Genomic DNA, 24,141 nt, shown 5'->3' with positions numbered 1-24,141 from the left:
TCTAATGCTCAATTAGAGGAAGAAAGCATGCACTAATATTCATGTAGGGCAGCAAAATCTTAAACAAGAGCTACACTTGATGGACAATATTTTAAAGAGGTTTTGTGGTATATCTTCAGAAAAACAAAACAAAATGACTGTAGCTTTATTCTGGTGTTAGATATGTTGTACTTACAAAACATGCAATCTGACTTACAGTAAAGCATAGTTTTTAAGTATGTTAAGGCCTTCAAGAAGCATTCAGTATTACCCAGTGTCTAAGCAGCTCTTCCTGCGTGCAGTCTTTCTTATGAATTTCTTTCTAGCTTTTCAAATGTTCTAGTCATTGAAAAAATATACTATAAGGCATGTGTGGGTAGGAGAATCTTAGACACTAGGAGATAACAGAAAAATGAATGGGCACTGGAACTTCCCACACAATTCCAGGGTACATTCATAAATTTGTCCAAGTAGACAGAATCCCACAAATGACAAAAAATTGGGTTTGAGCCTTATTTTTCTTTTTATTTACCTTAGGTCAGATGATGTGGTATTCCCCTTATCACTTCTGTCACTTGGCGATGTCTGAACTGACCTTCCTAGAAGCAACACTTATCTGTGACTGACAGGAACAGCCATCTCTGATAGGATGAATTTTCCCTCTCTCTTTTCTTGTCTCTCTTTACCTTCGCCTGGTTTCTGTCTAACTTGTTTTTCCCCCATCTCTTATTTTCATTCTTTTTATTTATTTGCCCTCTCCCTTCTTTGCCAGTCTCTTCTCAGTCCATCTTTGACAATCTTCCCTTTTTCCTCCCAGTGTTTAACTTTTCCCCCTCCCACTTTGGCATATTTCTTTGTACCTTTTACTGCCTGTCTGTTCCTTTGCCGTGTTACTCCAGCTAATCCTAACCTTTGCCATTTTTCCATTTCTTTCTTCTCCTCTTTCCCCCAGCACCTCCCCATTAATTCTTCTATGAAATCCTGGTCCCATTCAAGTTAAATGGTAAAACTCCCATTGACCTCAATGAGGACAGGATTTCATCCCCAGAGTTTAACAGAAGGGCAGTGAGTATCCAATTAGGGTTGCCAACTTTGGTTGGATGAATTCCTCGAGGTTTCATCACATGACACGATCTTTAATTAAAGATTAATCTTTAATTGCCGTAGACTCCAGGAGAATCCTGGAGGGTTGGCAACCCCATATCCAATGCACTTCTTGCATCTAACATCATTAGCAGTACAGGTGATTTCTGGATCTCAGGATAATAAAAAATAAAAAAAATTCTGTTACAACATACCACAGTTTTATGTCCAGAGTGGTACTGCATTGTGAAAGGAACCCTGAATTTCCAATAAGGAATACATGGAAAAATTACGACCAGCACTACTTTTAAATATTTCATCTATATTCAATAATTATTTTGATTTATAACAAATATACACATAGGACAAGGGCATCTACCCTAGCTCTAGGCACCTCTGCCAAAAATTTAAACTAACAAAAATAAACCGAGTGGCTGCTCCTCACCCCCAAGCCACAGAGAATGACCAATCATAAAAAAAATCAAGTCCAAACAATAAGTCTCTTCCCAGCAGATGTCAGCTATTATCACAAACCTCCTTTCCCCAAAGTCTGAGTAAAGAGATGGGTCTTGTAGCGGTCTTAACAAGTTAAGAACATTTTAAAAAATGTGCTTCATATCACAATGTTTCACTCAGACAAGCCCTTGAAAACACCACTTGAGAAAGAAAAGATGTAAGGACACTGTGTGTTGAAAAGATGTTTTCCTAAGTATTGCGCTCTTTCTGCTATAGACAATGTTCCTGTGGTGCTGCCTGGCATCTACAATCTATCATACTTGTTTTACTTTCATTGTAACATTTGCTTCAAAATTATTATTCCCTTTTGGAAATGCTTATTTATAAAATGTTTCCTGCCTTTACACAAGCTCAATTAAACAGAGTTCTTCATTTATTAGCTCATGTTTTAATAATATGTTGCCATGTGGGTATGGAAATAATCATCACAATAAACATAAGGATCAAAAGATCGCTGGATTATAGATGGCATATACAATTAATAAAAAATATTCCACATCACAAAGATCTAACATTCTAAAACTCAGAAATCTTACTTCAGAATGAGATGTTCTAGATGAGGTATGTTTCTGTGTAATTATCATAAATCTTTTCAAAAAATGAGTTAATTTTAATAATAAATAGGGACATTTTGCAAGTAAACTAAAGAAATGAACACAAATAAAACACTTGCAATACTTCATAATGAAGATGTGTACTTAAACTGGAACTATATTCATCACACACACAAAACAAAGTTTCTTTCCTTCATGTTCCTGATTTGATTCACATGCCACTGCCTGTAAAATCACTATGCGTTCCAATGATAACTGTTATGTTGTCACACACAAAGTATTGCAATTATATAAGGATCAGACTGAGGGAGAGAACAATTAGGTTGCAAGGAAGCAAGCATATTTGTTACTCATTATAATTAATTACATAAAATTTGTGTGTTGTAAGAAAAATGGCACAGGAAATGCAAGAAAGAAAATAAATGTTACAGTGTATAAGTACTAAATTCCCTTTCTCACCAGTGCAAAAGAGCTAAGAATTACAGTTACACAAACATAAAAAATAATTAGAAAATAAAATGAATCCTCAGAGTACTACCAGCAGATCATCTTACATATATATAGTATTTTTATTCCCTGAGGATCCCAAAATGCTTTAAAAATAGAAATAAAACTATATACAGGAAACTTCACCCACTACTGATATGCAGCTACCTCTGGAATGAAAGGCAGCAGCTGCTTCACAGCTCATAATACTACTACAAAACAACTGGGAGAGAAAGTGAATATCTTACCCAACTGGAACTGAATATGTAATTCAGTAAGACAATATCTAATTTTCCAACATGAATTATGGTCAAGACGACTCTGAAAGTCAACACCCTAATATTTGGAAACAGTGCCTTGGATTTTGACCACAAGGTATCAGGACCTCAATTTTATTTCTGTGTGCAAGATGGCACCTCCTAAAGCATAGCGTCTCACACATATTGTAGAAAAGCACTGATTCAAGTAGTGACTCAGAGAGAAGAATCCCACCAGCATCACAATACAGATTATACTTTGTAACTCTATAAAGGGTTACACAGGAGTGTGACCAATATAAGCTGTTAAAACAGGAAATCTAATAGTTTATGAATTAAAAATGACTGTCTGAGAGCCATCTTTCAGTCTCAGAATGCTGAGAAAGTAAAACCAACCTTTATGTCAGACATTATAGTTCAGTAGCCAAATCAGACTAAGTAACATTCCTTTAATTGGCTAATGGCAAATACTGTCTCTGCTTTGAAACATAAATCACTAAAAGTATTTTCTATTAGTTATTAGAAACAAAATCTAACTTTTTTCTAGTCTCCCTAGTTAAGTTCTACCTTTTCTTGGGAGGTTTCTGTCCTGCAATAGAAAAGGCTGCATGCACTGCTCAATGAGCATAGGTTTGCAGTGATGTGCCGAATTAATTTTCAAATACACAATCTTCTTTGACAATGGTTGAAGTCTAGGATCATATTCCAAATCAATGACATATGTAAATACTTTTCTATAACAGTTGCAAAACATACATGTATGCTGGTGGCCAGATATACAGCACTTAAATGTCACTTACACATATACTTAGCTTTATATATGAAAATAGTCCTTTTGAGGTCACTGGGACTACTCACATGTATAAAGGTAAGCATATATGTAAGTGCTTGAAGAAACGGGGCTTAAAGGTGAAATCCTGATTCCACTGAAGCTAATGGAAAACTCTCACTGATTTCAATGGGGTCAAGAATTCACCGTATGATTTTACTTCATCTTTGCTGCACACATGAAGGATGGTCCAGTTGTTAGGGCACTAGCCTGAGACCGAGAGACCGAGTTTCACTGCCTTGTTCCGCCATCCCTGTGTGATCTTGGGTCAATCATTGCAATTGGAGGTGTGACTGCAGCTTGTGTACTTATGTCCACCCTGGCTTTAATTTAGCTAGCACAGCTAAAAGTCACCAGAAAGATGCAGTTGCATGGACCTGGGTATGGGCTAGCAATGTATGTATCCAGGGTTTTGAGTGGGCTTGTACAGCCTGCACCACCATTTGTGTTGCCAAATCTTCACTGCTAGTTTTAGCTGTGTTAGCTAAATTAAAGCTAGTGTGGGTTGCCCACACAAGCTGCAATCACACATCCAGGAGTAACATAGATATACCCTTAGTCTCTCTGTTTTATTTCTCCATCTGTTCAATGGGGATAATAGCCATTCTTTACCTCACAAGGGAATTGTAAGGAGAAATTCATTAAAGACTGCAAGCCGCTCAGATACTATGGTAATGCGGGCCATATAAGTACTTAATATAGATGGCTAGATATCTAGCCAACATATGCCTACTTTGTTCTCGTGTTTACCTCTGCTGAATGAAGGGCTGAGTCTGACAGATTCTGATGACCCTCAGCCCCTACTGACTTCTAAGAGTTCATTTAAATATCAGTGGGAGATGAGGGTGCTCAGCACCTTGGCAGCTCAGGGCTCCTAAAAGTAGAGATGATGTGATGAGTGTCTTTTTAGCCATTTTTACTGTGTTCACATGTTTACTTTTTTGGTCACAATACTTTACGTATAGTACATACCCCACAAGTGAATGAGCGATAAATGACCTTCTGCAAGACCCAAGTTGCTTCTTTGATACCTGCCTTCTTTCTAATATTCACAACGCTCCCTTGTTGTCAGGAATCGGGACCTGAAACAGAGATAGTCTCCAGGCAGCTGGACTGCAGTAGGCTGCCTGATTGGCCATGACAGCTGATAGGCTGGAGCAGCCGGGGCAATCCCTTTTTAGTGGCAGCAGTGGCTCACTGGCTGCTACTCATGCCCACCACTGAGACTGCCACTTCTGCCTTGCATGACTCCCTGTTTGCTACTCTGCTTGCTCCAGTTCCTGACCTCCAGCTTGATCCTTGGCTCTCGTATCTAGCTTCTGACCTCCAGCTTGATCCTTGGCTCTCGTATCTAGCTTCTGACCTCCGGCTTGACCATTGGTTCCAGCTTCCAACTACTGACTCTGGATCTAACCAACCTAGTTCTTGGTTCCTGGTGCCCACTCTGACCACTAACCTAGACTGCCCTTGTTCCAGTCAGCTAACACTTGTGTCATGACTGACATTGTAATTTTGGAAAATGGGATCACTCACAATGTGAAATATTGAGGTCAACCAATTTTAACAGAAGCAAAAATAAACTTGTTATTTACTTTAAGTGATTTTTCTCTCTCTCTTTCCTTAGTTCAGGAATTATGATAAATCATGAGAAACTGATAATAGCCTCAAAAATATTAATTTGCTTATACTTTCACTCAGCATGGCATCCTTGAACTCTAAATGTGCATAAACCTTGATCTGCCTGTAATACATCTATACCTACAGGTTTACTGCATATATACAGAAAAAATGTGAATATATAAAATATGAAAATGACTGCAATAACCATCATAATCAAAGGGGAAAGGTCCTGAAAACTGTAAATATATGCTCACAGATGTTTGTTTTCTCAGTTCAGTTATCAATTTCAAAATACGCTATATTTCCCGTGTAACTCATTTTTCATCTGCCCAATTACTAGCAATCTTTTTTCTACTATCAAAAATGATCATTTGTTTCTTTATTGTAGTAGATAAAACATCCTTTCATTGTTTCAGCTCACAAGCTGTGCCGATACTACCCACTGTTCTTGCCTCCAGCACTTCACATTATTGGTGTATTATTTCATGCATGCCCTACTCTTTTATCAATTGCTTTTGAAGTAATGTTAATAGACTAGAAAATTGAGACATTTATGAAGTATAGGCAGTGTTTATGAAAAAATCCATAAAATATGACACAGGCAAGACAAGATAAAAGCAGCATTTTAATAGATTATGGCGAAGAGATCCTGTCAGAAGTTGACAACTGACTCCTTCGAGATCACTAATTTTTATGGGATTAATTCTGTGGTATTAAAAATGAAGTTAAATGTAATAATTAATCTGTAAATTGCACACCCAGAATTAAACCTTGTGGCCCCTCAGATTTGGTTGCAATGATTTTTGAGTAATTACTTCAATCTGATAAACTAAAAAGACTATTTTCCTTCATATTTCAACTAAATAGCCACCTGGATCAGATTTCACAGAAGCACTGATGTGCAGGCAGCAACAGAACGTCTCCATTTGGTAGAGATGATTGGATAATATCTGCTGATCACCAGAGACTGATAGTTCACTCATTTTTAACTGGATAGTTTACTATCCACTACAGCTTTCAGAGTAGCAGCCGTGTTAGTCTGTATTCACAAAAAGAAAAGGAGTACTTGTGGCACCTTAGAGACTAACCAATTTATTTGACCATAAGCTTTCGTGAGCCAGAGCTCACTTCATCGGATGCATACTGTGGAAAATACAGTGAGGAGTTTTATATACACACAGAACATGAAAAAACCACCCATTTTTTCATGTTCTGTGTGTATATAAATCTCCTCACTGTATTTTCCACTGAATGCATCCGATGAAGTGAGCTGTAGTTCATGAAAGCTTATGGTCAAATAAATTGGTTAGTCTCTAAGGTGCCACAAGTACTCCTTTTCTTTTTATCCACTACAGCATTATCTATTTACTGGCCAACGGAACAGACAAACTAATGGTATGTCTACACTTACCGGGGATCAACACTGCAAACTAAAGGTATGTCTACCTTACCGGGGATCAACGATGCACCAGGGGTCGATTTAGCAGGTCTAGTGAAGACCCGCTAAATTGACCACAGATTGGTCTCCTGTCAACTCCAGTATTCCACCAGAACAAGAAGTGTAAGGTACGTCGACAGGAGAGTTTCTCCCATCGACCCAGTGTGGTGTAGACACCACAGTAAGTCAACCTAAGCTACATCAAATCCAGCTACATTATACACGTAGCTGAAGTTGGGTAACTTAGGCCGACTTACCCCTGTACAGTAGAACAGACCTAAGTGAAATCATAGTTCACGATCTACTCAAAGGCTTTTAGAAACAAAATCAAAATGAGAAGGAAAGTGGCACAGTGGATTATAAAAAAGCACTGTACTTATGGGGATAGGGTTCAAATCTTGGGTGAGTCACAAGAAAAAAATGGATTTGGTAGCCTGATATCTGGAGAATAGATCTCCCAACCAAAAACACATGAAATGATTACGGTAATGCTCACCAACACCCCAGCCAACAAAAGCACATAAAACTAACTGTGAGGGAATAGTCACCCAATTTTAATAAAAACTCTGCTTAGTATTTCCAGACCACAAATCGGGAAATAAGTTCAACTCTATAGGTACACAAGCAAGAATCACACACACACACACACAGTTGGTGTGATAAATCTCCTGACTGGAATATTGGTACAGCAGGGTTTATAGCTTGTTCAGGAAGGACAGTCAGGGAAAAACGTGAGGAGGTACTGCATTAAACATCAAGAATATATACACTTATTCTGAGGTCCAGAAGGAGGTGAGAGGGTAAACTAGATGAAAGTCTCTGTGTAAAGATAAAAGGGGAAAAATAGAGGGGCAACCTCATGGTAGATGTCATAGACCACCAAGTCAGGAGGAGGAGGTGGGTGATTAGGCATTTCTAGAACACGTAAGACCTGGTAGCAATGGGGGATTTTAATTACCCAAACATCTGTTGGAAACGTAATATGGCAAAATACAAAATGTCCAATACATTCGTTAAGTTCTTATTGTAGAAGGGGGAGGAAGTAACCATGGGAGAAACATTTTAGAATTGATTCTGACTAACAGTGTGGAATTGGTTGCAAATCTGAAGGCTCAAGGCAATTTGCGTGAAAAGTGATCATGAAATGATAGACATATAGATTCTAAGGAAAGGAAGGAGTGAGAGCTGCAGAATAAGGACAATGGATTTACTGGTAGGTAAAGTTTATGGGGAGAAAATCTAAAGGTTTGTCTGCACTAGAAATTTGTAACAGCGCACCTGCACCAATGCAGCTGTGCCACTGTAGCACATCTGGTGAAGACACTCTAAGCCAACAGGAGAGAGTTCTCCCATTGGTTTAATAATTCCACCTCTGCGAGAGGAGGTAGCTATGTCGGCGGGAGAAGCTACACCAGCACTTAGGTCGATATAATCCACACCCCTGAGTGACATCGTTATACCAAAGGAATAACTGGATAGTTTATTATCCACTACAACATTATCTGTAAGGAAAAAAGACTTTCAGGAGAGCTGGAAGTTTCTCAGAGAGACATTATTAAATACATCACACAAAATATCCTGACATGAAGGAAAGAGAGCAAGAATAATCAGAGGCCAAAAAGGAATCTTGCAAAAAAGTGGAAACATGGACAAAATGCTACAGATGAGTACAGAAGAATACCACAAACATGTAATGGACAAAATCAGAAAGGCAAAGGCACAAAATGAATTACACCTAGAAAGGGATATAAAAGGCAATATTAGAAGCAAGAGAAAGATGAACGAAAGTGATGATATTAAGAAGGCTGAGGTGTTTAATTTCCATTTTGCTTTAGTTTTCATAAAAAAGGCTATTGGTGATCAAATACTTAAAATTAATATTAACAACAATGGGGAAAAGAACACGTTAAAGAATATTTAGTTAAGTTAGATGTATTCAAGTCAGCAGGGCCTGATGAAATCCATCCTAGGGTACTTAAAGATCGTACTTAAAAAGTATCAGGCGTGGTCTGGCAGGACCGTCTTCCTGGTCTGGTACAGATCAGTATTTTCATTAATGACTTGAATAATGGAGTTGACAGCATGCTTATAAAAGTTGTAGACATGTTGGGAGGAGTTGCAGACACTTTGGAGGAGAGGATTAGAATTAAAAATGACAATAATAAATTGGAGAATTGGTCTGAAATCAATGACATTCAATAAAAAGATGTGCAAAGATGACATTCAATAAAAAAGAAGTGCAAATTATTACACTGAGGAAGGAAAAATCAAATACATGAATACACAATGGGGAAAAACTGGCTAGGCCATAGTACTGCTGAAAAGGATCTGGGGGTTATAGTGGATGACAAATTGAATATGTCAATAATGTGATGCAGTTGCAAAAAAGGTTAATATCATTTTGAGGTGTATTAATAGGAGTGTGATATGTTAGATGCGGGAAGTAACTGTCCCGCTCTAGTTGGCACTGTTGAAGTCTCTCCTGGAGTACTATGTCCAGCTCTGGATGGTGCACTTTAAGGCAATGTCTACACTACAATCTATGGTTGGGATTCCCCTGCATGAGCACACATACTCATATTAGCTCCCCAAAGAGACGCAGCAATAATATGAAAATACAACCACATGATAACAATCCCAGACTTGCCCATCTCGGAAGATCTCCAGCACCTTGCCCCCTGAGATGCTGCCTTACATCAAGAAATCCTTACTGGATAATGAGCAAAGCTCTTAAGACTTCGGGATTGTTACCAAATGACAAGGGGGGTGGCTGTGGGGTAAAAATAGAGAGCAGTATAAAACCCATGACAGATAGCAGTCCTATCACACACACTGCTTTTAAAGGACTTTCAAAAAGAAAAATTAAGGCAGACCTTGACATTTCTTTTGTCATTCTTACAGTGGAATGACAGATTCACCCAAAATTTCTGATCACACTAGTCTGTTCAACAGTTGTCAGCACTAACCATCTTTCACTGGGCTACCGAGGGAATGTCTACACTGCAATTAAAAACCTGTGGCTGACCCATGCCACCTCACTTGGGCTAAGGTTCTTTTTAATTGACATGTAGATGTTCAGGCTCAGGCTGCAGCCCAAACTCGAATGCCTACATGGCAATTAAACAGCCTCTTAGCCCGAGTCAGCTGGTACAGGCCAGCTGTGGGTTTTTAACTGCAATGTAGACATATCCAGTGTGTCACATGACTCATGCTTCAGAAGAACTCTTGCTTTACTTGTTCCACAGTTATGTAATTTTCTCATTTGCATCCTAATGACTCTAATAACAGTACTAAAAGGAAGATACACAGTCCGTGATGACTCATTTTCAGCTTCCTTCTTCCCTTAAAAATGCATCATTTGTACATTTTATTGTTTATTCAAATCTGTAGGTCTAGGTGTTATGACTTAGCTTAGTTATCTGGTCCAGACATCTGTTTGGTGCATGTTAATATGTTAACTTGGACTCTGATCTTACTTGAATGATTTGCTAATACTGAGGTCAACATTTGTTGCCAATTTTCCCAACCAGCTGTTGCTTGCCTTGTATCATTCCTCCAATAGATGCAGTGCTTTCCCTGTACTGCCTCACTTCTACAAGGAGGTCTCTAATTTTATACTTTCCTTTGCCTCAATATTGATCCACGGTACAGTCTTGTGTTACTTAACTAATATAACACTAAATGAAGAAAAATTCTGTGGAAGACAATTCTGTGTAACTCTCAGATAACAGATACATGGCATCAGACATCTATCTTATGGTTTTAATACAGAACATATTTTTTACCATTAAAGCTGTTCTTTAGGGTGGTTCACTACTATCCAACATCTCTACTATGAAGTATCAGTCACTGTAAATTCCACTACATATGTTGCAATCTGACTGATATACTGTAATCATACTGTAATTTTAGATACTATACAATGGCATGCATCTATGGAAGACATGAATCAGGGAGTCTTATTTTGAAATGTAAAGCTACTTTAAATTTCAGATTTGTGGAAGAATTTTTTTTTAAATATTCAGCAAACTTGTAGATTGCATTCACCAATAAAAAAAAACTCTCTCAAGAGATATGTGTCTCCTTGTATTTAACACACAGTAGCAAAATAATTACCATCAGGTAAAATAAGTGGTTTTGAATTCTGTAAATATTGCTAAAAGGCTATTTTTAATTTAAAAATATTGGTTCAACATTTAAATATAACTTCTCTATAGCCCTACAGCATCATGTACCCCTTTTCTATTAAGATTTTGGCCCAGATCCTCAGCTGGTATACATCTGCCAAAGTTCTGCTGAAGTCAATGGAACTAAGCCAATTTATACCAGCTGAGAATCCGACCCTTTGCCTAGAACTATCATTTATCATGGCGAAAGTCAAATAAATAAAAATATGTATTTGAACTCATGTTCATTTTTATAATTTAATTCCCCTCCCTCCTAGCATGAGATTGGTGAAGCACGAGACTACAGGAAAAAGAGAGAAGTGAGGCCTCTAAAGATGGTCAAGGCAGCAGGGGCTCATGCTGAGTTTACTTACCATTTCCAACAGTATCAATGGTTCCCTCTGATGTCAACATCTGTGAAACCCATTGGTAAAGTGTGTGTCTCATTCCTCTCTAGTGCTTAGAATCATAGAATCATAGAATATCAGGGTTGGAAGGGACCTTAGGAGGTCATCTAGTCCAACCCCCTGCTCAAAAGCAGGACCCATCCCCAATTAAATCATCCCAGCCAGGGCTTTGTCAAGCCTGACCTTAAAAACTTTTAAGGAAGGAGATTCCACCACCTCCCTAGGCAACGCATTCCAGTGTTTCACCACCCTCCTAGTGAAAAAGTTTTTCCTAATATCCAACCTAAACCTCCCCCACTGCAACTTCAGACCATTACTCCTTGTCCTGTCCTCTTCCACCACTGAGAATAGTCTAGAACCATCCTCTCTGGAACTACCTCTCAGGTAGTTGAAAGCAGCTATCAAATCCCCCCTCATTCTTCTCTTCTGCAGACTAAACAATCCCAGTTCCCTCAGCCTCTCCTCATAAGTCATGTGTTCCAGACCCCTAATCATTTTTGTTGCCCTTTGCTGGACTCTTTCCAATTTATCCATATCCTTCAGGTAGTGTGGGGCCCAAAACTGGACACAGTACTCCAGATGAGGCCTCACCAATGTCGAATAGAGGGGGACGATCACGTCCCTCGATCTGCTCGCTATGCCCCTACTTATACATCCCAAAATGCCATTGGCCTTCTTGGCAACAAGGGCACACTGCTGACTCATATCCAGCTTCTCGTCCACTGTCACCCCTAGGTCCTTTTCCGCAGAACTGCTGCCTAGCCATTCGGTCCCTAGTCTGTAGCTGTGCATTGGGTTCTTCCGTCCTAAGTGCAGGACCCTGCACTTATCCTTATTGAACCTCATCAGATTTGTACACATAGATGATGATAATCTACTACTGCTATTAGGGTTGTTTATTTTTTCCCCAGAGTTGAATGCTCCACTTGTAAGAGGATGGTGAAAAAAGCCCTTTTTTAAAAGTGGCTACAATCTACTGCTACTGAGTGCAATATACAACTGACTTTCTTGATAGATGTAACACAGGGGTAAACAGTGGCAAATAATTGGTTTATTGCCTATGAGAAGCAAGGCAAAGTTTGTAATCTCACATTATCCTGGATTTAAGTACACTTGTACCATATTTACTGAGGCCAGAAGCACAGTCATTACTACAGTATAGATGTATACTTTATACTGAAGTTACTGACAGATGAACACTCAGATGGACGGAAGCTTCTGCACCAGTAAAAGATTTGAGCCAAGAAAAATACGTTAAGTTTTCACAAACAATTTTGTCCTTACAAATGGGAAAATCAGCCACTTTATATCCTACCACAGATTATATCTTACATACTATAAGCAGAAGCTTTGGGGTTGATTTTAAAGGATGTAATTCCAAGAAAGGGAACGACTTCTGATTTTGCTATAAATATTTTGAATGGAATTCACATCCTAACTACATTCTGTAAGTGTTGTTTTGCTTCTGTCAGCCTGGGGTCAGGAGGACGCTCTCATGGTATATTTCTAATTTTTACATTTTTTCCTCATGCTTCAGTTGGCAGGATCCTGCAAGGTTTCTACAGAATTAAACTGATGCTCTTCTGAGTGATTTGTTGAGCCTGTAGTGTGAACACCTGTAATTTGCATGGACTACCTCCACTAAATTTCAGTTGCCAGTACAGTATTTATGCCAATGCACATCTATCTTGACTGCCACATACCCTTGCTGTTACAGTCTTGGGTCTATTCAGAGAAGCATGACAATTTTGTGCAAAAATGCTTGGTGGTTTTGTAATATAAAAAAAAATTCACTAGGAACCATTAAGATCACCTAGTTATTTCTACTTGTGACATAATCAAATTAGAACCAAGGTCTCAAAATGTAAAAGACAAAGGCATTAACGCTTTAAAATTACAAGATCCGTAAACCTCTGCTCTTCAAACATGCAAGATTGATCAATATGTCAACATTCCAGGATAATGCACAAAGGATTTTTATCTTTCCCAGTCTATTCCTGTTACTATACTTATAAAATCAAAACCCCCAAAACTTCATACATACTAGAAAATAGTCCATACCAAAAACCAATTTTGAAATGCTTTACTAGAATTGTTCTGCCAGCAACTTTACAAAGAACTGAACAACATGTTCATACATCTAGCTTCAAATAGATTTTCAAACACAGTCAACTAGAAGCTTTTCACTTTGTAAAAGTTCAAAAGTACATTCAAAATTATATGGGACCCATATTTGAGTTTAAAATTGACATACTTTCAAGGACAAGTAAGTATGTCAGTAAGTATGTCTCAGTAAGGTGTTTTCAAGAATAAATTTTAGGGTATAGATTTTATATGCTATTTTAGTAAACAGATACACATTTTCAGTAAAATAAAATAAAGTTACACTAGAAAAAAGAAGATAATTTTCTGATTGAAATAAGTGAGAGGAAATCTTGTTGGGTTTTTTTTATAGTTAGATTACTGCAAAATTGAGAAAGCAAAGAAGTCAAGGATATCAATCAGTGAAGAGAAGGAGAAAATTAATCCTGGAAAAAAACATTTTTGAAGATCTTACATCACAGATAAATAGCCTGAACAACAGTATTTTCAAGGATATGACATGATAGATAAATAGGCCAACCACCAGAAGAACAGCCCTAAAAGAATTCTGACTGAATTTTACAAGTGAGTATCCACAACCCTTTGAAAGGGCAGAGCATGTGCTCTCTCTTTCATCTTCTCTTCTGGCCAGTGTGGCAAGTAAGGGGAAGCAGTATCAGCACCTTATCTTCAATCTTGCCTTCAAGCCTTATCTTCACCTGATTGCTTTATATGATGAGAAAACTGGCACTGTGGATATAGGGAAAGTGGTAGATATCTTGACTTTAGCAAAGCTTTTGAAACGGTCTCCCTCAGTATTCTTGCCAGCAAGTTAAAAAAGTATGGATTGGATAAATGGACTATAAGGTGGATAGAAAGCCGGCTAGATTGTCGGGCTCAACAGGTACTGATCAACAGCTCAATGACTAGTTGGCAGCTGGTATCAAGCGGAGTGCCCCAGAGGTCGGTTTTGTTCCACATCTTTATTAATTATCTGGATGATGGGATTAATTGCACCCTCAGCAAGTTTTCAGATGACACTAGGTTAGGGGGGAGAGGTAGATATGATAGAGGGTAGGAATAGTGTCCAGAGTGACCTAGACAAATTGGAGGACTGGGCCAAAAGAAATCTGATGAGGTTCAACAAGGACAAGTGCAGAATCCTGCACTTAAGAAGGAAGAATCCCATGCACCGCTACAGGCTGGGGACCGACTGGCCGACTTAGCCAGTAGCAGTTCTGCAGAAAAGGACCTGGAGATTACAGTGGACGAGAAGCTGGACATGAGTCAGCAGTGTGCCCTTGCTGCCAAGAAGGCAAACTGCATATTGGACTGTATTAGTAGGAGCACTTCCAGCAGATCAAGGGAAATGATTATTCTCCTCTATTCGGCACTGGTGAGGCCACACCTGGAGTACTGCGTCCAGTTTTGGTTCCCCCACTACAGAAGGGATGTGGACAAATTGGAGAGAGTCCAGCAGAGGGCAACGAAAATGATTAGGGGGCTGGGGCACATGATTTACGAGGAGAGGCTAAGGAACTGGGGTTATTTAGTCTATAGAAGAGAAGAATGAGGGGGGATTTGAGAGCAACCTTCAACTACCTGAAGGGGGGTTCCAAAGAGGATGGAGCAAGGCTGTTCTCAGTGGTGGCAGATGACAGAACAAGAAGCAATGGTCTCAAGTTGCAGCGGGGGAGGTCTAGGTCAGATATCAGGAAACTCTATTTCACTAGGAGGGTGGTGAAGCACTGGAATGGGTTACCTAGGGAGGTGGTGAAATCTCCATCCTTAGAGGTTTTTAATGCCCAACTTGACAAAGCCCTGACTGGGATGATTTAGTGGGTGTTGTTTCCACTTTGAGGAGGAGATTGGCCTAGATGACCTCCTGAGGTCTCTTCCAACCCTAATATTCTATGATTCAATCCATCCTCTTCAGGGAAGCTGGATTAAACAATACCACTAGCTCTATTCTATTATATACAGTTTCTTATACTGCCCTTATTATTTTAGGGTAGCTATCCATCTTCCAGTAGTGAGGTAAGTGACATGACTAACATCTTAGAGAGACAAGGTGCATGAGGTAATATCTTTTATTGAACCAATTTCTGTAATAGACAAGCTTTCAAGCTACACAGAGCTCCTCTTCAGCTCTGGGAAAGGTTCTTAGATTGTACAGCTATGCTAGAAGGACAGAAGACACTGGATGTGGTTTAATTAGGTTGCAACTTGGTTATTAACTGTTTGGGAGTACCCAGCAGATAAACGTCTATAGTATCATTTCAATACGTATCTGGTGGACTTCTGTCAGCCCTCCCCCTTTCCCATCATGATCCCCAGCACACCTGCTGCTGGGAGCTTACCATCCCACCTTGAATGAGGGTTAAGATGGATCATAAAGGGTGGGGTAATTGGCTTCCCACTGTGCCAGTCAAAGTAGCCCCGAACCTGCCCTGTTTCTGCTCATTTAAGGAATACCTCCTTTAAATCCTTTACCAATCTATTTATCTGCTGACTGTATCACTTCATTATGGAGTACCTGCACTGGACATCTGCCCCACATCAACATAATGAATTGCAACATCACAGCCTAACTCCTGTTCCACGTTTACCCTCAACGAATCCCTCCAGCCCCACAAACCTGTTGTGAGGAAGGTGAAAACCCCTGCACTTCGCCTAGGCCAATCTGGTGGTGAGGGAAAAATTCCTTCTCAGCCCACCCCTCAAGAAAGGAACGACTACTGCAGTGCCCATAGCAGTTCCTGACCAAACCTGGTATTTTGCCACTTCCATGTGTGGGAGGGTGAGTGCTGCTCCGCCTGGTTCAGGTAAAAGAGGGCTTCTCCTACTCAGCATGTACTTATATAACCTCCCTTCTGTTCCGGTCACCTAGTGGGATGGGTCACAGTGTGCCCACGTTGACATTTTCTCTCACAAAATTACACTTCCTCGGTCTCCCTCTCCTTAAAGAGGTACCTACCTTCATCCAGCAAGCCAGACAATAGGCCCCCCGCCCCTTAATGTGTGGTGTAATCAGTGTCACAGCTAACTACAAGATCACATAGTCCAGCATAAGTAATTAGCACATATCCTAGGAGACCATGCAAGGTAAAGTGGCCCATTAACACCCCAGTAGTCATAGAACAAAAAGGAGGGTTAGTGGGCTACAGATTGTTATAATAAGCCATAAATCCAGTTCAATCTTGTATTTAGCTGTGACACTCTTAGTACCTTTCCCAGACCAGAAGACCACCTCTGTGCAGGTTGAAAGCTTGTCTCTCTCACCAACAGAAGTTGGTCCAATTTAAGTTATTACCTCATTCACCTTCTCTAATATTCTAGAACCGACACAAGTACAACAATACCGTGTGACTAATATCTGACACATGAGGTTTGTGCTTTCTCTCATCCTCTTCTTAGGAGGAGAATATGTTGACAGTGGAGTGTTTTGTTTTGGAAGATATATGTGTGTGTGTTTAAGTGTACATGCTGTTATGTGTTTATGTTCTAGAAGGCAAGGTTAAAAAAAAAAGGTGATTTGCACTCAAAAGTGGAAGGCGGTGAGGTTTGTGGCTGTCCTTGGTTCCTGGCTTAGTTTGTTCCAGAGCTTGGGACCACAACCTGAGAAAGTTCTGTCTCCTGCACAGAAGAGCTTTACCCTGGTAGTAGAAAGTTCAATTGTGCCAGAGGACTGGAACAGTCAACCATGATCTTCATCACAGAGCTTAAGGCAATTCTTTGGATAGGTCTGGCCCTGGTCATTGAAATGGGGGTGTTGAAGATGAGAACCAAGCCTCTGAACCTCACTTGATTTCTACAGGAAACCAGTGTAGAGGGCGGGGAATAGGTTTGATATGCTTGTGGCAGTCAGTATTGCTAAGGAGTGTTCAGTATTAGTTGGTGCTGTCTAAGGGCTGATGTCTTTGTGCCCACTTATACTGCACTGCTGTAGTTCAGATGGGAGGTATTGAAGACATATATAACCGCTACTAGGATGAGCTGGAGTCTCCTAGCCAACCAGAAATGGCAGAAAGTATTGCTTGTGGATGCTACTATGTGAGAGCTTAGCACTACTGAGGGATCTAGGCTACAGACTGAATTGACCAACTGTGGGGATGTACCATCAACCAAAGGAGACTTCACCATGACTGCAAATTCTGCCAAGTGCTTACCCTTGCCCACCAGCATCACCTCTGTTTTGCTTGCACTTAGCTCCAACCAGCTGTTCTTCATTCATGAACTGATCTCACTCCAGCATGCTGCCATCTTGGTGATAGTGGTATGGTCAGATGAAGTAAAGGATAAGCGTAGCTGTATGTTATCTCCATATTGCTGGCACTGAGTCCATGTTGTGTTATCTATTCAGCCTCATGTCGATTTTGAAAAGGACCAATGGATTCTTCTGGGACTTGTGGCGGGTTTTGTACTTTGTGAACCCCTTTGATTCCGGGGTGGGGTGGGGGGGATTAACCCCGCCTCCCGGCTTCTACGCCAGTTCTACAACCTCCCTGGTAGTCAGGGCTCTATGGCCCCATGGCCAGAGTCCTTCTAAATCTTCTTCCCTCAGTGGGATAGCGCGGCCTAGCGGCCGGAATCCCTATAGTGCACTCCTAAAGCAGCATGGTCCAATGGCCAGAGTCTCCCGAAACTCTCTTCCTCCGGTGGGATAGCGTGGCCTAGCAGCCGGAGTCTCTATAGTGCGCTCCTAAAGCGGTGTGGCCTGAAGGCCTGAATCCCTCTAAGTCCTCTTTCCCTCGTAGGATAGTGCGGCCCAGCAGCCAGAGTTCATCTATCTCCTTTGAGGTAAGAGAGGGGTCGGTGAACTATGTAGTCAAATCAGAAGACAACTCAGAAGAATTACAATATATGAAATAAAATATTGTGTAAGTCACAGATCCTCCTACTAGTAATAACATAGTTTGGGCTAGATCTTCTTTCTGTTGTACAGACAGGGGGGTGGAGAGAAGAGTTCATACAAATTCTCTTTTGCAAAGTTAAAGACAAGACTTTTCCCTAACACTCAGGAAGGCATTAGGAGTTGGGAAGGGGGATGCTTGGTTACTCTTTCATATTTGTTAAGCAACATATCATGTTCCACGCACTTTTTATTAAATGTAAGTTTTAAAAATACTTCATCAGTCTTGATTTGCTTTTATGTACTGCAATACTAATATCTAGAGCTTCAAAAGGAAATTCACTTACAAGTGTTTAAGCGTTGAAAAAGTGTGAACTTGTTGTCTTTGAACATAAAGAAATTTAAAAAGGCCCTGAAATGTTTTCAATGAATAGCTAAATTTCAGAAAGCATATGGAAATACACATGCACTATAATTACTTACTGTTATAACTATAGTGTATAACCTCAATATACTGTTTTTGTGCAGAGTGACACTCTGAAAGAAATAATTGTCCTTAGCCCTGCCTGATGATCACAGAGTGAAAAGTTTGATAAACAGCAGCAAAAGACTGAAAAGGTGTAATACACAGAGGTTTTAAAACTTTAAATGTATATACTCATATTTTTCATTTTTCTGTAGTTTTTTTTTAAAAACATATTACAAAGGCGCAAACTTTGGGTTTTTTTCTTCTATGCAGATTAAAAGAAAAGAGCTGATAACTTTGTTAACTGATACATAATTCATATACAGTAACAAAGATTGCTTACCTTGATGGACTGACTATAAGGTCCTATGTTAGCAGGTGCCCAGTGAGAAATGCTCTGTACATGCATGATCTGTTTTTGATAACGGTGTACATCACCGATCATAACGTCACACTTATGTGCAAGGCAATCCATACAAAAGAGTACTCCATCAAGCAATGGGGCTTCTACACATACTCTGAAAACATAAATAATGAAAGATTATATGATTATCTTATAGACTCAGAGAAATATAAGGCTGGAAGGTACTTTGAGAGATCATCAAGTCCAGCCTCCTGCACTAAGGCAGGACCAAGTAAACCTAAACCACCCGTGACAGGTGTTTGTCCAACCTGTTCATCCATCCATCTATCTAATCTATCTATCATGATTTAGCCTATTGAAAACAAGCCACTAAAAAGAGCTAGTAAGAGAGCAGCATCTCAGAGCCTATAGCTATTGAAGAAGAATTAAGTTTGTAGTATACACATAAAGGGGAGATATTTAACTCTCAGCAGAAATTCAACAGAAAATGACTTGTAAATGCTTGTTCTCTGGAAGTATCTTATAATACAGTCTTGTAAAATTCTACTCAGGAAAAATAACTTTTTTCACCACAGGCAAGAAAATATTTCCTCTTTCTGCCCACCACCCCACCATTAACATCATGATAAGGATGGGTGAGTAGATTTTCTGCTTGGGCTGCTAAATTTTCAAGACAATTTTGCAAATTTATTGTAGATCTATACCCTTGGGTCCGTGCTCCTAGCATGTTACTAGCGAGAATTCCCATAGCCAGGTCTCTGTGCATAATGCAATTATGCAGCCGTGCAAATGTGTGCATAATTCTTCTTTTGACCAAAATGCAGTATAAGTCTGCTTGTGCTTCATAAATAATCACAAAAAGCGATTTTCCTGCATCCTCCCAGCTTGTAACCTTTTTTCCTGTTCTTTTATAAGCTCCACATGAAGTGATAGGGGATTGTATGGCTAGCTATGCAAATGAGGGAGCAAAAGACATGCAGTAGCATGAAGAGCAGAAGAGGATGAAGCAGGAGGAGGGACTGTACTTAAAATACACTGAAGTGGAAATCTGCTCTTGTGCAGCTTTACGAGCTGTACAGTAAGGAGTAGAACCTGCCATGTTCTCCTCTTAGACTATGTAGAAAGAGAACTTCATGTTTTTGTGGATTAGTAACCCTGTATGGCTGCCTGCATCTCCTAGAAGCCTCTCCCCACTCCCTTTAAGGCAGCACTTTAGCCTCTTCTCGTACTGCCCATTCCCATCTATCTCATTTCAGGAGCCACACTAAGTAATTAAATTATTTCATAATCAATTTACACGGCTGCATAATTCTGAGTTTATCAGAGAGCTCAGTGTTCTTATGCTACCTGGGTCAGGACCTCAATGTGTAGTTTAGATCTAAATTGTCACGTCATACACAGTGTGTTGTCCATAGATTTAAAATTTCACAGCAGCTAACCAGCCCCATCTGAGGTGGCTAAATCTGAGCCAGGCAAGGGTAACAGTATGTAATGGATCTAACCATCCATTGGAACAGAAAACGTAACACATAAAGTAATATAAAGAATTCTCTAACCATGAAAAGAAGGTGGGTGGGGGACTGTGGATCTGTTATAAGATACATTATTCCAAATACACCTATAATTCTTTACATTCTTGTTTCCAGTGCCGTTGCAGCTGTGTTGGTCCCAGGATATGAGAAACACAAGGTGGGTGTAGTAATATCCACAGTAATATCACCACTGCTGTTGGTGAAAGAGACAAGATTTTGAGCTTGCACAGAGCTCATTTTCTGCGTAAGCTTGAAAGCTAGTCCTTCTCACCAACAGAAGCAGGTCCGATAAAAATACTACCTCACCCACCTTGTCTCTCTGTAATTCTTTAAGTAATTTTTGTTTTTATTCCTGGTGAGAGTTGTCACCCCCTTGTGGACTACAAACACAATTTATTTTCAATAGATTCAGGTCCTAAGTAAATTAAGGATTTTCTTCTCACTCTTGGGGCTTGATTGAACCACGAGGCTCAGCACTGAGTACAGGGCAGTGTATAGTGGTGATTTCCCTGAAGAAGTCCTGGGAACTGGGTTACAATTCTGAAGTGATTCAGTGACAATTCCTCAAAAATACCCTCTTTTTCTTTGTGGGAATGTAAACTGCCACTCCCCTTCACAGGATGCAATTTATTTGCCCCATATCGTGCTGGCCCAGATCAGTGTTGTTTGTGTAGGACCATAAATAAACTTTTACAAATTGAGAGAAAGTCTTCGATGAATCTGTATTCCAGGCAGGCCAGCAAAGACAGAGTTGCCTAGAAAAACATACCATACTACTGTATATTCTCCTAAAGGACTGTAAAATCAATCCTCTTTGATGTCTCCATACCCCAAGAGGAAAAATTAACATACAACACCAAACACAGGACAACAAAGGGTGAGTAGATAGAAAACCTTTATTTCCAAGCTTTACAGTTTCTGACTGCTTTTGAAACCAAGTACACTACAAACTCATATCTTCATTGGGATAACTCTACTGCTGTCTCATATCATGCCAGATAAAACCAGTGCTGACCAATCATTTAGCAGGTCACCCGACCATTCTATACAATTAGCAATAATTCATGCCAATCATTCAGAAATTCAATACAATAAATATACAGAAAACCTTTTAAAATATACTCTTTTACTTACTGTGGCTAAGGCAGAAAATAATTTTTTTATGAAAGGTCAAGTGAAAAACTGTCACTCTAGCACATCTACACCCTTTGGTTATAGTGAGAGCACCAATAATTACATTTGAACAGAATTAACTTTATTTGCATTTGATGCAATATAAATAGTGCCAGTGGAATAGCATCTTGTCAGAGGAATGTTGTCCACAGACTTATTTTGACACGGTATTTGCACTGGCATTTGTCACATGACAATGCTCTAACTCTGCTATTATCTCCTATGTGTATGCATTTTCCATTAGTTTGTTTATATAATTTCACTAATAGAAGATACAAATTTTTGACAAACAGTTTTAAAAAGGAAAAGATGGCATATTTACTTTTAAATGGTAATGGTTTCACATAAGCCAATTCCTCTCTTTAGGGTTATAACTTTTTATCCTTTTCCCTTCTTTCTCCCTCTTTGTGCTAACATTCATATATCTATGGTGATATTATTTTTAATTTTTATAACAGTATCCACTCACTGGTTGCTTGAAATATACCAGGTATAGACAAAAAATGAAAGAGCGAATAAAAAAATCAAATCAAGTGGTTATGATTGGTATGGGGCAAGGCAAGCTCAGTAGTATTCACACTGGTAATAAAGCTATAATGATTGAATAACAGATTATATTTTATCTTTACTATAAGGCTGCTATGTTGCATAATTCCTATTATATATTGTATAAATCTTATTCACTCAGTAGCAAATGCAAGCTTGCAACTTAATTCCATTATTTTTGGACCTCTTCTCCACTGACTGTATATTGGGATAAAATATAGGATGATTTTGTAAATTATGGGGCATGACAATAATAAGGATCCATGGATATTTATCTTAGGGAAGACTTCAAAGCAATGAGTCCAACACAGATCCAATTACTAGTAGAGCTATTACTAAGTAGGGAAAATATATCTTATTAACTTGAATAAGTAATAAAGCCCTCACTGTTGCACAATGGGAAAAAGTGAAGAACTTCTTCCTATAAAATATTTTATGTAGCACTAAAAAAAATCATTTTGTCACTTGCAGAGTCCTTTAACTTTATATATTTATATTTCAACTAATGATCTGAAAGAGAGGGTATGCATTAAGCTAATAAATTCACAGACAATACCAAAGGTATGATGAAAATGCAAGTATGCTTGTTCTGGGTATTTATAATCCCAAACACAGATGTTCAATGGGAGGGAAAAATTTGGAAAGCAGCAATGATGAAAGAGATGCAGTGGTGACAGTGGCCAGAACAGTATACAAGAGTTAGCAATGCAACATGGCAGACAATAAAAAGATCAATACAATTTGGAACAGCATACACACAGGTGTTACACAAAAGAGCACTGAGGAAAAGTTCCACTCCGTACCCCTGTGGTATGACTACACCTGGAATATTGCTCTCACTTCTGGGAAGTTAATTCAAAAAGATATTGACAATCTGGAAAGTCCAGAAAAGTGTAAAAGCTAACAAAGAAGTGGAAATGTTTATGGTTGTTCAGGCAGGCAAAATCAGGAGAAATGGTATGTAATTTTTAAAAACGAAAATTTAGGCTGAATATTAGAAAAACCTTCTTCTCAATCAGAGATTTTAGGGATAGGAATAGTTTCCTAAATGAAGTGATGGTATCCCCATCAGTAGGCACATTTAACTCTGAAATAAAAGGAAGCATTTTGTAGAAAATATTCTTACATAGATCTTTCATGGTTCTGTTCACTCAATCCTGGAAAATGGACTAGGGTATTATTTATGAAAAGAATATTTTGAGTCAAAAAGGTATTGCTCTACCATATCACATCTGGAAATTAAGTGGCTTTGTTATAGCAATTTATTGCCATATATATCTACATATTTATATAGATATATGTAGATATATATATATAATTATGTATAGCACTTTCATTAACTGAATGATTATAATCTCAACTCTTCCTCCATTTATGCAGATATTAGATGTTTTATAAACTTGAACAAAAACTGAATTTTACCTTAACAGACCTGAAGTTAGAGTTTTCAAGTTTTAAGTATATCACATAAACTGTTGATAGGGTTCTGTAAACTAAATGAAAAGCAGTTAGTCAACCTATCAGTATTTCAGTTGCTAAGCACTGTAAAGTGCAAGAGTCTTTCTAGATCTCATTCTGGAAATCAATGAATCATAGAAATGTGGGACAGGAAGACACCTTGATAGGTCATCTAGTCCAGTCCCCAGCACTGAGGCAGGACTCAGTATTACCTAGACCATCCCTGACAGATGGTCGTCTAACCAGTTCTTAAAAACCTCCAATGACGGAAATTCCACAACCTCCCTAGGTAACTTGTTTCAGTGCTAACTACCCTTATAAGTTAGGAAGTTT

The 24,141-nt window shown here is 39.1% G+C and overlaps 1 protein-coding gene across 2 annotated transcripts in view; it reads right to left on the bottom strand.

Annotated features, from left to right (window-relative positions):
- The window catches only part of DPH6 (diphthamine biosynthesis 6), a 377,259-nt gene that overhangs the window by 177,488 nt on the left and 175,630 nt on the right, over window positions 1–24,141 (bottom strand). For both annotated transcript variants that reach the window (XM_084632603.1, XM_084632602.1), the window contains exon 12: window positions 19,079–19,253. In XM_084632603.1, the coding sequence (XP_084488729.1) occupies window positions 19,079–19,253 (175 nt within the window). The remainder of the gene's footprint in view (window positions 1–19,078; window positions 19,254–24,141) is intronic.

Source organism: Lepidochelys olivacea, assembly GCF_965140295.1.
Source record: "Lepidochelys olivacea isolate rLepOli2 genome assembly, chromosome: 6".
Lineage (NCBI taxonomy): Eukaryota > Metazoa > Chordata > Testudines > Cheloniidae > Lepidochelys > Lepidochelys olivacea.
This window is presented reverse-complemented; position numbering and strand designations above follow the sequence as displayed.